The 14,878-nt window shown below is 50.3% G+C and overlaps 1 protein-coding gene across 1 annotated transcript; it reads right to left on the reverse strand.

The window, feature by feature from the left end:
- Nucleotides 1–7,524: 7,524 nt before the first annotated feature.
- LOC123123227 (protein STIP1 homolog) lies at nucleotides 7,525–14,652 on the reverse strand. The gene is made up of 8 exons (XM_044543699.1): nucleotides 14,537–14,652; nucleotides 14,072–14,167; nucleotides 13,796–13,929; nucleotides 9,464–9,616; nucleotides 8,765–8,866; nucleotides 8,000–8,179; nucleotides 7,841–7,920; nucleotides 7,525–7,570 (listed from the first exon to the last, which is right to left on the reverse strand). The coding sequence occupies exons 3-8, from the start codon at nucleotides 13,880–13,882 to the stop codon at nucleotides 7,525–7,527; spliced, it is 648 nt and encodes a 215-aa protein (XP_044399634.1). The 5' UTR covers nucleotides 13,883–13,929; nucleotides 14,072–14,167; nucleotides 14,537–14,652.
- Between the last annotated feature and the right edge of the window lie 226 nt (nucleotides 14,653–14,878).

Here is a 14,878-nt window from a genome sequence, read left to right on the forward strand (position 1 = left end):
TTCCTGAGCATGGCAGAAACCCTAACGAGACTGAAAAAAACACCTAAACACGTAGCCCCCTCTCGCCGACAAGGGCCGGGATCTATCATGTCTCCATAGTCCTAGAATCATATAGGAGACCAAGCGGACCAGCGGCGGCCGGCGAGAGGCAGAGGAAACCCTAGTCGTGAGCCGCTTGGGTCTTTCTATTTCTACTCTTTTTAAATTTTTATTCTCAAGTTTTATTTTATTTTTACTCTTTATTGAGTTATGTTTTCTACCTTTTATGGCTTAATTTTTTTAGTAGTATATACATGAACATATATTCGTACTAATAGTAGCAAGATTTAAATTTCTAATTTTTTTAAAACATACTCCCTCTGTCCAAAATAAGCGACGTGGTTTTAGTTCAACTCCACGTCGCTTATTTTGGGACGGAGGGAGCAAATGATTATTTTAGTACTTGAATCTATTTTATGCATTAATTTTGAATACGCGATGATCATTTTATTTCATATATACTTACATTTTTATCTAGTACATAAACATTTCCCAATTGCTCGTAATATGCCTCTCTCCTTTTTAATCTGGTTTCTGATAACATCTTTTAAAGTTTGTCAAGCAAAGTATGGTTTTCAAGATAAAAATAAATAAAGGCTTTCGCGAGTCACACCATTGAGTGGGCACATGTAAGAGAGTTGGCGGACTCCTCAAAAGCCCTTGAACTGCATAATAACCATCAATCTGGAGGCAAAAGGCCAAAAAACCACTATAAGAGAGTCGTCCTAGCTGTTAGAATCGCCATATTTCTTGAAATGCCCTTGATACCGGCATCCCCTAGCGACTCGCGGCAAGCAAACCTAACCGTCACCAATCTTTTTCGTCCCTCTTGCCGCCAACAAAGGGCGTTAGAGCATCTCCAGCAGCGCCACCAATAGCCCCCACCCCCCCCTCCCAAGGCACTTTTTTATCGTTGGCGCCGAAAAAACGGCCAGTTACGCCCTCAGAAGCCCAATTTTCGCCGGTTAGGCCCGAAACTGGCGTCGGCGGACCCAGGCCGAACCCGGCGCGCTGGGGCACCCGGGGGCGCCAGGGAAAGCGTTTGTGGCGCGAAAGTCGGGCGGGCCCGCCGAGTCAGCGGTCAGCCGCGTCTCGTCTTCCTCATCGCCTCATTTTCCCGCGGGGAATCAATGCCAAGGCTGCCGCCGGTCAGCCTTCCATTGATTCCTCACGGACGGCGCAGTGATGGCACGTCGACGCGCCGTCCCCCTCCCGCCACGCGTACACACACGCCTGCCGCGCCTCCCCCTGGCGGCTATAAAAAGCCGCCCCTCCCTCGCCGGTGGACGCACTCTCCTTCGCCCCCACAGTCCTTCTCTCGTCGCCGGCGCCCCATCCCGTCTCTCTCTCCCCCGCCACCAGCCTCCGATGGGTGAGCATTTCCCCGGCGACGGTGCGGCGGCTAACGCTTCGGCCGTCGCACCCTGCACGAGTGGCAGGCGCACCTCCTCCAGGAGGCCAACTACCCGGCGCCGCCTGACATGCGCGCGCCGGGGCGGTGGAGGCTCAGCGCCGGAGGCGTCCCTGTCCCGCGGCAGCCCAACGCCGACCACTTCCACGACGAGATTGAGCGCGTTCGGGCCTCCCTGCCGGAGGAGGTGCGCGGCCATCCGAAGTACGCCGCCAACAACCACGCCAGCTGGGTGGCGTACTTCCAACGCTGCCACGAGGAGCAGGTCGCCTCCACCAACAACGCGCCGGTGAGGGGGCGCCACAACGCCGATGGCCGCCGCCTGTGGTGGGGCGTCCCCGGGCGGACGATGCACTACGTCCTCGAGCACCTCGAGGGCGGCAACCAGCCGCCGCTCCAGTACCCGGCGGCCCCGGCCGAGGCGCACGGGTGGGTAGTCCTCCTTCTCCTCTTCCCTCTCCTCCTCCTCCCTCTCCTCTGGTTCGCCGGCGCTCGCCAGCGTCAAGGCCGAGCCCGTGGAGACGCCACTCGTGGCGCCCTCGTCATCAACGAGGGCGCCCGTGGTTCCTCTTCCTCTCGCTTCGTCAAGCCGAAGACGGAGCCGGGGCTCATCACCGTGAAGAGCGAGCACGACGACATGGCCGCCGCCGAGGCCGCCCTCAAGTGGGCGCGCGAGGACTACGTCAAACTTGAGATGGAGCGCCAGCGCCGCGCCCTCGATGAGATTGCCGCCCGGCGTCGCGGCCGCGACGAGGGCGGTGTCATTTTCGTCGAGGACAGTGACGACGACGCACCACCGCCGCCAACCAAACCCGTCCGCCAAGGCGACGCAGGGCAGGGGTGCAGCAAGGACAGCGGCGGCGTGAAGAAGGAGGAGGCCGGCGATGACGGGGACTACAGCGCCTTCGGTGCATTCTTCGGCCTGTAGGAGGGGCGGCGGACGGCGGCGCTTAGTTTATGTTTTTAGTTTTTGAATTATGTTTTAAGTTTTTATGTACAAATATCAATGAAATCACCATTTTGGCCGAATATGTGTCGCGTTGGCCGAATTTTGGCTGAGTTTGTTTTTCAAAAAATCGGCGTCTGGGTTGGGCGTGGGTCGGCGGTTGGGAATCCGACCACCCCCACGCCGATATTTTTGCCGACGCGCTCCCAGGCGGCGCTATTTCAAGCCCCTGGGGGGCCGAACGGCTGGAGATGCTCTTCCAGCCGCGCCCCCAACAGGCCCCCCAGGCCACTTTTTCGGCGCCGGCGCCAAAAAAAATGCCCCAGTCGCGCCCCCAGGACGACGAAAAGCGCCGGTTCGGCCCTTTTTTCTCCCGGCGCGCGCAGACCGAACCCGGCGCACTGGGGGGCAATCGGGGGCTCCAGCGCAAGGGAAAAGCGCGGCTGGCCCACACCCTCAGGTGAAAAGTCAAGATTTTCTTCCCCGACTCGCCTTCCACCCCCCGCGCCCTCGGCCGCCACTAGCTATATCCCGGCGCCGCTCGCCGCCCTTCACCGCTAGATAGCCATTCCTCGCCGGAAAAATAGCAGAGGTTCGCCGCGGTAGCCCCTCCAACAGCAGCTAGGCGTTTCCGGCCGCGGAGGGGCAGTTTAGCGGCGGGTGCACGCCAACCGGGCGCAAGGTGTTCGGCATTTGCCTGCCTCGGCGATGGACTCGGATGACGAGCAAGCGCTCGCCGCGCTGCTGGAGGAGGAAGCCGAGGCCGACGTCCAGGAAGAAGAGCATCTGATGGTACTCGCCGCCCTCGCCCAGCTGTTGGCGAGCAATGAAAAGCCGCGGCGAGGTGGCTCGGCGCCGGGGCGGGTGAAATCAAAAAACCGGCATCGTCTCGAAGGCTACTGCATGCTCTACTCCGACTACTTCGCCGATGCTCCACTTCACGGCGACAAAACATTTCGGCGCCGTTATCAAATGAGCCGAAAGCTCTTCCTCAGAATTGTGAATTCCATCCGGGAGTTCGACAACTACTTCAAGTGCAAGATGGATTGCACCGACAAACTTGGATTCACCTCGATCCAGAAGTGCACGACAGCGATGAGGATGCTTGCATACGAAGCTCCCGGTGATTCACTCGACGACTATGGGCGCATGGCCGAGTCCACCAGCATGGAGTGCTTCTACAAGTTCTGTCGGGCAGTGGTGGCAGTGTTTGGAGCACAATACTTGAGAACACCCAATGCGGAAGACACTGTTCGGATCCTAGCACAAAATGCAGCAAGAGGATTTCCTGGGATGCTTGGAAGCATCGACTGCATGCATTGGAAATGGAAGAATTGCCCATTTGCTTGGCAGGGGATGTACAAAGGCGCCAAAGGCGGTTGCAGTGTGGTACTTGAGGCGGTGGCCACACAGGACCTCTGGATTTGGCACTCCTTCTTTGGTATGCCAGGAACTCACAATGACATCAACATGCTGCAGTGCTCTCCTGTCTTTGCCAAGCTTGTTGAAGGTCATTCTCCTTCGGTGAACTTCGAAATCAATGGGCGGCACTACAACAAGGGGTACTATCTAGCTGATGGCATCTATCCGAGATGGTCGACATTTGTGAAGACAATCTCAAACCCTGTGCCAGGAGGCAAGAACGCCTGGTTTGCGAAGATTCAGGAGGCTTGCAAGAAGGATGTCGAGCGGGCATTTGGTGTGCTCCAATCTCGATTTGCTGTTGTCCGGTACCCCGCTCAGACCTGGTCGAAAGATCAAATGTGGGAGATTATGACTTGCTGTGTCATCTTGCACAACATGATCATCGAGAGCGAGCAAGAAGACCCAGTGTTTGACACTGAACCATACTACAGGCAGGATCCTCTAGCCGAAGTTGATCACCAGCTACCGGCAACCTGGACTGCCTATCTCAGTATGCGTCAGGAGATCCGAAACCCACAGGTGCATCATCAACTGCAGAAAGATCTGATTGAGCACCTATGGAGGCTCAAGGGGGACGCCGGGCGCGACGTGTGATGAAATATGAGTTTTTATTTGTTGAACTATATAATTTGTATTGAACTATTTGTTGTTGTACTATTTTGTTGGAAGTATTTGATTTTTCTGTGATGAAATATGTTATAAGAAAAAATTTACATTGATAATTGAACGCCGAGCCACGGTGAACCACGCCGAATATGGGCCTATTCTCGCCCATATGGGCCTTTAATTCGCCAAAATGGGGCTGAAAAGTGGGCCAATTTCGGCGCCTGGGGGCGAGCTGGGGGCAACGACTGGACGCAAAACCGCCCCCAGCGCCGATTGTGTCGCCGGCTCGCCCCCAGGGGCGATTTTTATGCGTCCTGAGAGGGCCAACAGCTGGAGATGCTCTTATCCCCACAAATCCCATCTCTTGGGGGGAGTGTTTGGCGAAGCTGAAACCTGTTGCACACCATCGGCCCATGCTACGTGAGCGGTTTAATTACAATGTCCCTCAACTCCACGTCGAAATACCAACAGCCCCACTTTACGTAAATTAATGAAAAAAAGTGCATTGACTCAGGCTGGTTGCGTCGGGCCGCAGATACAAATGGCTCAAATTTGATGCAGGCAACCAAACATGCCCATAATATATTGCACCAATATTTGGTTATATGACGGGATGAAGGGGTTCATGTTGCCAGCGGTAGTGTCAGACGTGACGAGTAAGGGGCGCACGCGCACCCATGATTTCCCACATGCATCTAGCTCTAGGGCAATGGCTCTGATGGTAGGGTGGGTGCTACAGTGTAGCTCCCGACTCATGGCCTGCAAGTGCATACCACAGGAAGCACATGAATTAAGCGTTGCCTCTTGTTATGAATTATGGATTTGTGCCTCCAAGTAATTGTAGACTCCAGGCAAAACGAGAGCGGAAATAAATAGTTGTTTTGGTTCTCAGAGCATCTCCAGCCGTTGGCCCCTCAGGGGGCTCGTAAAATCGCTGCCTAGGGGCGAACCGGCGCAAAAATCGGCATGGGGCTCTGGCGTTCCCAGGCACCGGCCCCAGAAGGCGTTTTAATTTTTTTTTGAAAAAGAATTCGGCTAAAATTTGGCAAACGGGATGAAGATTCGGCTAAAATTCGGCAAACATGACATTTCTTAGGCGACTTTTACATAGAAAAGTGAAATACTTAAAACAAAGGCCGCAACTACAAGCCGAAGAACGCGCTGAGTGCGGCGAAGTCGCCGCCATTGCCATTGTCCTCGTCGTCCTTCTCCTCCTTCACGCGGTCGCCCGCACTGGACCCTTGCCCGAGGTCGCCCTGGCGGACCGGTGGCGGCGCGTCCTTGTCATTGTCGTCGTCGAGAACGACGACACCTCCCTCGTCGCGGCCACGGCGCCGAGCGGCGATGTGCTCTAGGGCGCGGCACTGGAGCTCTAGCTCCGTCCACGCCCAGTCTTCGCGCGCCCACTTCAAGGCCGCCGCGTCAGAGAGCTCCAGCTCCGTCTTCACAGCGGCGAGCCCTGGCTCTGTCTTCACGGAGGCGAGCCCGAGCTCCGTCTTCACGGCGTCGGCGAGCCCTGGCTCTGTCTTCGGCTTGACGAAGCGGGGAGGAGCCGAGGAGGAGGCGCGCCCGCCCTCGTTGATGACGATGCCGGCGCTGCGGGTGCACCGGCCGAGCGGCGTCTCCGCGGGCTCGGCCTTGACGCTGAACAGCGCCGGCGACCCGGAGGAGTGTGAGGAGCGGGAGGAGGAAGAGGAAGAGGACGCCGCCCTCCTCGGCATCCATTGGCGTGGCGGGGCGGCAGGGTAGGTCAACGGCGGGTCATTACCGCCCTCGAGGTGCTGGAGGACGGCGTGGAGAGTGCGGCCGGGGGCGCCCCACAACAGGCGGCGGCCCTCGCTATTCTTCGTCCCCCGCACCACCGGCGCCCCGTTGGTGGAGGCCAGCCGCTGCGCCTACCGGTGCTGGAAGTACGCCGCCCATGCCTCGTGGTTGCCGGCGGCGTACTGCGGGAGGGCCCGCTGCTCCTGCGTCAGCGACGCCCGCACGCGGTCGACCTCGTCGTCGGCGCGCACGGTGACGTCAGGCAGCGGGGCGATGGGGACGCCACCGGTGCTGAGCTTCCACCGCCCCGGCGCGCGCATGTCGGGAGGCGCCGGGATGTTGGCCTCGAACAGCAAGTGGGCTTCCCACTCGTGCAACGAGCGGCGGCCGAAGCCATTGTCCGCCGCCCCATCGCCGGGGAACTGCTCGCCCATGGGCACGGGGAGAGAGGGGGGAGGAGCGGCGGCGGCGGCTGCGCACGGGGAGAGAGAGGGAGAGGCAGAGCTCAGGCGGCGGTGGGCGGGGTGTGGCCACAGGCAGGGGGAGGCGTTGCTTTATAGCGGCCTGGGCGCCGTGTGTACGCGTGGAGGGAGGGGGGCGTCGCCGCGCCACCCGTGAGGAATCAATGGAAGGCTGACGGCGACAGCCTTAGCATTGATTCCCCGCGGGAAACAGAGGCGCTGTGAGGACGACGAGGCGAGTGTCGCTGACTTGATAGACCCGCAGTTCGTTCGCGTCAAAATCGCTTGCCCCGGGGCTCCCCAGCGCGCCCGGTTCAGCCTGGGTTCGCCGGCGCCAGTTTCGGCCCAAACCGGCGAAAAACAGGCTCCTAGGGCCGCGACTGGGCCGATTTTTGGGCGCCGGCGCTAAAAAATCAAGGGAGGGGGGGGGGGGGGGTGTTGGCGGTTGGAGATGCTCTCAGTCCAGGCTCCCTCGCTACTCAGGGACCCGACAATGCCATACGACCACCACGCCCTTCATGCCATTGCAACCACCAAGGGCCAATCCCAATCCGCACCGGACCAGACCAGCCTCAGAATGTGGCTGCCAGTCACAATGCCAAGTTCAACGAGAAACCTCAGTACTGAATTCCATGATCCAACAACCAAAGATATAACAAGCTTAACGTTCTGTGACGATAAAGTTTGTCGACACTTGAACTGGAATCAACATACTACGGTTAGCGAGTGCATCCAGTTTACAAACGATGGGTACCACGAAAGTCTTAAAAAACCACAGGATGTTCTTGCTAGAAGTTTTCAGACTAGACAAAAGACGCTAGCTAGCAGCAAAACAAAGCCGCAGATTGTGCATTGTAGGACAGGAGCGTCAGTTACTTTCCAGGGCAACGAGCATTCTTCGCTGCCTCTTGGGCTTCCCTGCGACCAAAATATTTTGAACATGAGCATTGTCAGAAATCTGTGTACAACTCCTTACCCTGAATATCAATCAACCCTAGTAACACACGGGTCAACACTAGGTGCTCTTTCCACGATCAGTAAATCGCTCCGACTCAGAAAAGAACTCAACAGACTTGAATCCATGCAATGTAATATTCTCTAGAGATGGAGACCATCTTTCATGCACACAATTGTCTATAAGATATCATTTATCCTTTCACTTAACTTATGAAAACATGGACCAGTTACCTTAAAGCATTTGCAAGATCACCGTTTGTAGGGTCAAGCTTCAAGCCATCGGCAAAAGCCTTGCATGCTTTCTCATAATTCTACAAGTACGAAACAGAGGATGATCAGCTCTATGATCATGATACGAATGCTTGAAGAAAGCTACCATCTTCTTTTTACCTTCAATAACATAAAAGCTGCCCCTTCTCGATAGCAGGCTTTTGGCCAAAGAGGCCGGAGCATTCTGCACCTGCTAGCATCAGCGAGAGCCGTTCTTCCGTTCATAGCGCGCAATGAGCAGAGACTCCTATTTGCCAAGATGGTTGCAAAATCATCTGGACTAGGGTCAAATGCCATTGCCTACAATACATCAATCATATGCATCTTTTAGAAACACCTAAAACAGAGTGCTCCAAGAACTTTTGTACAACAGTATTGTGTTACCTCAACCGTATACAAACTGCTCAACTACCTCCTAATTACTAAGAGAGCAGGATGGCTGGCCTAGATTGTGCATGCCTTGTACTCCCTCCATCCATATATATAGGGCCTAATATGTATTCCGATATTTACTTTGACCATCAAGAAGATCAATAATTCATGAGATGTATGCTATAAAATTGTACAATTGAAAACTCCTTTCAAATACGAACTCGAAGGTATACTTTTTATAACATACTCCCTCCGTCTCATAATATAAGATCGTTTTACAAGCTAAAAACAGCTTGCAAAACGATCTTATATTATGGGACGGAGGGAGTATAATATATATGTGGATAGAGGGGGTACTGTAGAATGGAGTATCTAACAACACATGTTTTACCAGAATATGAAACCTATTTTTCGTGTGAACAAAACTATAGTGTGGACTGAGATTAGCAGTTTACAAATATAGAAAACACCTGTCGCTCCTTCAAGCAATAAAAATGTGCCCTAGTGACTTACACTACTATACAGCAGTGCTGCTATATAATACTGCCCACTCTTAAAAGCCTCTGAAGCTTTCTGTTTCAGTTCAGTTAATTTCTTTGCACGCTTTTGCTTATCCTGATCACAAAAAAAAAAATTGCAGTTAGAACAAATATGTAGAACTAGCCTGTAATGTAAAACATAAAACGTACAAATTTGTAAGTCTCAGCCTATATCGCCTAATTAGTGTATAAAACTACAAAAATTGTTGTACTGCAGTGTTGCAGGGTGTATCATAAGTGCGTACTAAAACCTTGTTGTCTGAAGCTGCAGGGATTGGCAGAATATCAATGAAGACAACTTGTTAAGTCTAGCTAGCACATTAATGTTCATCATACAGTCAATACCCAACGATAGAAGTTCGCTCATAGTGATGTAATGCACCAAAGTAAAATTTGCATTGATTTTTTTGTTTTGCGGGTAAAAATTGTATTACTCATCAACAGTGTCCTTACAATCAATCGCAGCCAGCTCCAAAACATCGGGAAGGCCAGAACCTAACCATGTCATGGTTCTAAAATTTGCATGGAATGTTTTGCTTGCACAATGGAGTTTACAACAATCATGAATTAAAACTAATTCTACTCCAAATGATAGGCAGAACTGCCAAACAAGAGAGCTACAGGGTGATGATAAATAACATACGGGCAAGCGAGCATAGAACTAAACACATACCATCGGTTTCAAACCAAAGTGTTTCACATGAGAAATGATTCCATCAATACTCCACTCCGGCAGTGTTGAAATAGGAGAGGTTAAAGGGAATAACATTTCAACCATGTCCCTACGGCCTTTAGAGGCAGCAAGTTCAATTGGTGTCGTACCACACTGCAAGAATAAATACCAAACATAAATACAAAAGTAGTTGGAAGATTTCCATCATTAATAATTAGGAATCACAGCCTAACATCTCAACCAAATGGCTGGATGGACTTCAAGAGAATCACTATGCAAGGGCAAATGATGGAACAGCCTCGTTCATCCTTCCTAATGAAATTTGTAAGGCAAAGGTTACGTTAAGTACAGTAACATTAATAACCGAAAGCTTCAACTAATATGTTGTATTGCATAAACTTTTCAAAACAGAATAGGAAGAAGATGATACGGACACCAAAATATACATGGAAAGGGCAGAAGGAATCTTTGAAGATGTTGCATTTTATGTTTCTTTAGACCAGGCTATGAAGAAGCTGGAGTTTTTTTTCAATTCATAATTTGCTAGACAAGAAACATTTACATGACATACCCTGCAATTTACAATGTTTCAAAATCATTTTTACAACTGTAAACATGCAGTTTCGTCGTCCATCCTCCTGGCTGCACAGTCAAAGTTCAGGTGCATGAAGGGGTCCTTGATGGGACACATGGTACGATCCTCTTATAAGCATCTGATGCATTGATAGTATCCCACACCAAATCACCTAGGTACGGGGACATTGGCGCCAGGAGAAACCTCTAGGTAGTGATGGATTTCAATCCTGAATACCCCCAAGTTTTCAGGTTTGCGATACACACGCACAAAAGCACACTAGCATATAAGGGAGGACCGAGGTTAGTAGGACAGGCAAGAACACACGCACAAAAGCACACTAGCATCCATCGTTTGAAGAGCACCAAGTAGTAGGAAGGGAGAAGGTTAGAGATGGGTGCTCGGGCACTCTAGGTAGATCCCGACCACCACTGGTTGCACCCCAACCACCATCATTGTAACACAGAAGCACTTATATCACCCCCCCCCCCCCTTCATATCAATACCAACAGGAAGTAATATTACGCTCAGATAGCGTCCCGAACATGTATAAATCCCCTGTGTTTGTGTGAGATCCTTTGCTCGTGGATTGACAAAGTGTTTTAGCCCCTGGCCAAACTCAAAAATACGGGGTTTCACTGATCCCCGGTGTCCTAAGTACACACTCCGACATCTGGCGCGTCAGGTAGGGGGCTAAGGCTCTAATTTCCCCACGCGAAGGTAAGGTCTAAGCTATGGACAAGAAGGATCCGGGAGATTCTCCCCAAATGCTGGCACTAGGGAGAGCCAAAAGGAAAGTATGGTGTGAGGCACCTCGTGAATCTCAGCTCCTAAAAAGAAGGCATCGAAGGCATCGTCAGAGACCACTAGTCTCAGGGACGATGGGACGTGAAGAGGGAGATGCAGCATCCATAGATCCACTGAGAAGTAGTTGGGTTCTGATTGTGGCCAAAAGCTCTAGGGAATACCATAATATCTATCATGCTGGTCTGAGTGAAATTATTCAGATGGATTTTTGGTGATCTGCTTTTACATGCATGGAGGTGAATCCACGGTATCAAGCCTGACTAAGTGAGATCGATTGAAGAGATTGAGGAATATTGCCATAAGTTTCCTATCTCCAATTAATTGAGATGCTATGGTATAATAATCGGAAACTTTGCTCTACCATGAGTTCTCTATTTTTACATCTTTTTGCTTCTGTATTTACAGTACCTGTAATACTTAAACCAAGATGCAAGAAGGTTTCCTCACAGAATCTCTACTCTCTACTACCTAAAAAGAACGTAAGGTTCCCGTTTCACCTTTTCTTTCCACCGCCCCTTTGTCCAACCTTCCATGTATGATAATCAATCACCTTAATCTACTTACCTTCTGAACCAATTTCATTTTAATTTACTTACCAAACTTCTGATCAAAATATAAGGTAAATCACGGGCAGAATTTGATGAACGTTTATTTACACAATTGCATATTATAGGCAGGTAAATCACAAGCTCACATAATAGAATATTTATATCCCGTTGCAACACACGGGCATTGTTCTTAGTGAATTCCCCTGACCAATGTGTCTTCAGGAATTAACCAGAGTGGATTTCAGATGTATAAATACACCTGACCATTTATAATCCCACATACATTTGACTCATGCCTTTTTCTTCTTCGCATGTTAACTGAAAAATAGATTTCAGTTATGCACAGAAGCAGCATCGTCTATTCTCTTCTTGCTGCATACAACCTGACCATTTATAATCCCACATACATTTGACTCATGCCTTTTTCTTCTTCGCATGTTATCTGAAAAATAGATTTCAGTTATGCATAGAAGCAGCATCGTCTATTCTCTTCTTGCTGCATTGCACACCGCACATATCAGCACAAATGTCTTTAACAAGTGGCGAGACTCGTTAGCTATCCTAAAACCAACAATCAACAAATGTCTTTAAGCCTTGACAATTTGGAAGTCCAAGATTCCACTAAAAGTTAAAATCTTCATCTGATATCTTCGAAGAGGAGTTATGCCAACCAAAGACAACCTCAGCCGTCACAATTGGCAAGGAAGCAAGAAGTGTAGCTTTTGTACTCAAGAAAAGACAATCAAACACCTCTTTTTCTAGTGAAAGTGAAAGTCAGCACGTTCTACGTGGTCAATCATCCAAATAGCGTCCAATTTGTATCCGCCCACAAGTGCTGCCAATATTTTTGGTCATTGGTTGGGCGGTACTCCAAATAGGTATAGAACGCTAATAGGTTTGGGCGCGTACAACTTTTTATGGTCGCTTTGGCTGTGTAGAAATGATTTATTGTCCTTTACAGGTTAGTTTCTGTTGTACGCACTTGCTTTGTACGTGGTCTACGTTGCGCTGCACCGAACAGAGTACCAACTGCTGTTCAAGGTGGTGTGTATGCGGTTGTCTTGCCATCCGTCTCTGCCTCTGTAGAAGGTCCCCTGCGCTCTCGGCCTGCATCAAAGGACACCGTGTTGTAGCCAAGCAGAGTTGCTCATCCCCGAGCACGCATGACCTGACCCAACCACTATGGGAAACAACTAATTTGCCGTCAGGGAAGTACAGACGGCACAGGTTGCCGAGGAGAGGATGACAAGCACGGCGACCTCATCTCGCAAAGCAACACCCCATACATCGCCACCGCCTCCGACAAAGATCAAATGTCACCGCAAGCAGCCGAACAGGAGCATCACTGTAGATATCCCAGCGGCCCACCCCCAACGCCGAAGCCCCATCCATCAACTCCACAATCCCAAAGTGGCGCCTTCAAGAAGAAAAATGGCGTTGAAGCGTCGTCGCCACCCAATCAAGAGATTTTGGCTTTCACCCGAGACATGGAGGTGGAGGGCAGGAGCAGGATCTTGATGGCACCTACAAGAAGGGGAACAACGCCCAAAGTGTCGCCAGTATTGTGGCCGCCGCCGGCAGCCAAGGGATTCCCCCCATCCTGAGCCCCCAGCCTCACCAGCCCTAATCAATTACCAGATCCGACCAACCAGAGGTTCACCGCATCACGGATCGGCGGGGCAGGATGAGGAGCGAGGGAGGGGACCACCACTCCTTATTGGCTCCAAGAACCAACGGGGAAGCCCTGGGAGCAAGATCCACACCCGCCGGTGACCCGCTGGCCATGCGGCCCAGGGTGACGCACCTCAGCATCCGCGCCAGCCACCCGCTGCCGTGTAGGAGGTGTGCTCCTCGACAGGGCCAACGCCCCAGATACAGGCACTCCATGCGCAAACCACCACCTCCACGCAGCCCTTCACACCGTTGACATCGCCCGCCACCGCCCAATACCACCGGCCCACGCCGACCTCCATCGAGCAGGGAAGAGAGGCCCGCCACCGACGACTTTTCGAGATTCAGTTTGACCATGAATTTAACCAATAAAATGTGGGTTATTTGTCACAAAAAGTATACTGTTAAATTTGTATCCCAAAGAATTTGCCAGTGGTGTAATTTTTAAAGTCACATGACTTATGTATACTTGGTATAATTGATGGTCAAAGTTAAATCTCGAAGTGTGTGTGCCCTTTTTTTGTAGCCGGAGGGAGCAGTGTTTTCTCCTCATGCAAGTCTATTCCTGGCCTCAGAAGTGCGGTTAAGATTACCCTAATCTGTCAAGAGTCTACAGCGTAACATGACCTCATTGAGAAACGGGGGAACAATGTTCAGCTAACTAACAGCATATGCATGAAAAGTAGATTCTGACAAGTGACAACAGCAAAACAGGAAACAAATAAAACTCACTTCATCTGGAATATTGGGGTTAGCACCAGCATCTAGTAAGCACTTCAAGATGCCAGTGCCAGGTATGTCATACTTCACTGCCAACATGACGTAACTATCCCAGTGAAGTCAATAAAATTCACATCAGCACCAGCCTGTGTAAATGAATAGTTATTTGATCATTTATTTGAGTTAATGCTTGATATGTCAGCCACAGAGAACATGTACACAAAGAAAATGAAGCTGTGCCTACAGAGTAAACTTTAAGAAAGCTCCATATGAAGAAAGAGTACTGACCTCAATGAGTAGCTTGACAGATTCCAATGACACTGTAGGCATGGGCCGGAGAGCCCAACTCAATGGGGTATAACCAATAGCGAAAACCTTGTTAGGCTGTGAAAAGTGGAAGAATCAACCGCTTACACTTGTCAACAAAAAGAGGGACCAATAGAGAATTTCTTTTGAGATATATGCTAATAGAGAAATAAATCAGCTCGTGGTGTTTAAAAACATTAGTATTTCTGAAGGAAACAGAAAGAAATATATTTATACAGAAAATAGACATAACATTTACTTGGCTTCTGGGAAAGTGAGCACGTTTCACTTTAGGATAACTAATTACTGTCCATGTTGAAATTTTTGTTGCTTCATATACGACACAAACCTTTTTTCAGATGGAACGCAAGTATCAAAGGCAACAAGATCCCATTCCAGAGTTTTCTTTTGCACTGCAAAGGAGAGAATCAACAAACAATGTCTTACATCGGCATGGTGCTCCAATAAAATCTTCATTGTGCCATCTTGTCTATAAAGAAGAGCTGCATGCAATGGTGTCCCTTGTACAGAATCTATATCCACATCGGCTCCTCTTGAAAGCAGCATTTCTAACATTTCACAATGCCCTGGAAAATGAAGTTCCAAAAAAATGAATGAGGCAAGAATATTTTCCAGCATATAGCTGACTTTAACCTTTTTCGTTACCACATATCCAATCCAGGACCAGGTTTTGAAATGCGGTCGTATTGGGACTATTTAAACTTCCATTACTTGTGTATCTAAACCTTAGAAATAGAAAAAGGCATCAATATTGAGCTTCTACGATTA

Source organism: Triticum aestivum, chromosome 5D, assembly GCF_018294505.1.
Source record: "Triticum aestivum cultivar Chinese Spring chromosome 5D, IWGSC CS RefSeq v2.1, whole genome shotgun sequence".
Lineage (NCBI taxonomy): Eukaryota > Viridiplantae > Streptophyta > Magnoliopsida > Poales > Poaceae > Triticum > Triticum aestivum.

What these genes read in the sequence shown, in the direction of transcription:
- LOC123123227 (XM_044543699.1), bottom strand. Translation starts at nt 13,882, where the DNA reads ATGTTGGCAGTGAAGTATGACATACCTGGCACTGGCATCTTGAAGTGC. An exon ending in ACTTTGGTTTGAAACCGATG is followed by an intron (nt 8,867 to 9,463) that starts GTATGTGTTTAG and finishes TTTTGTGATCAG; the next exon opens with GATAAGCAAAAGCGTGCAAA. An exon ending in CAGCACTGCTGTATAGTAGT is followed by an intron (nt 8,180 to 8,764) that starts GTAAGTCACTAG and finishes GATGTATTGTAG; the next exon opens with GCAATGGCATTTGACCCTAG.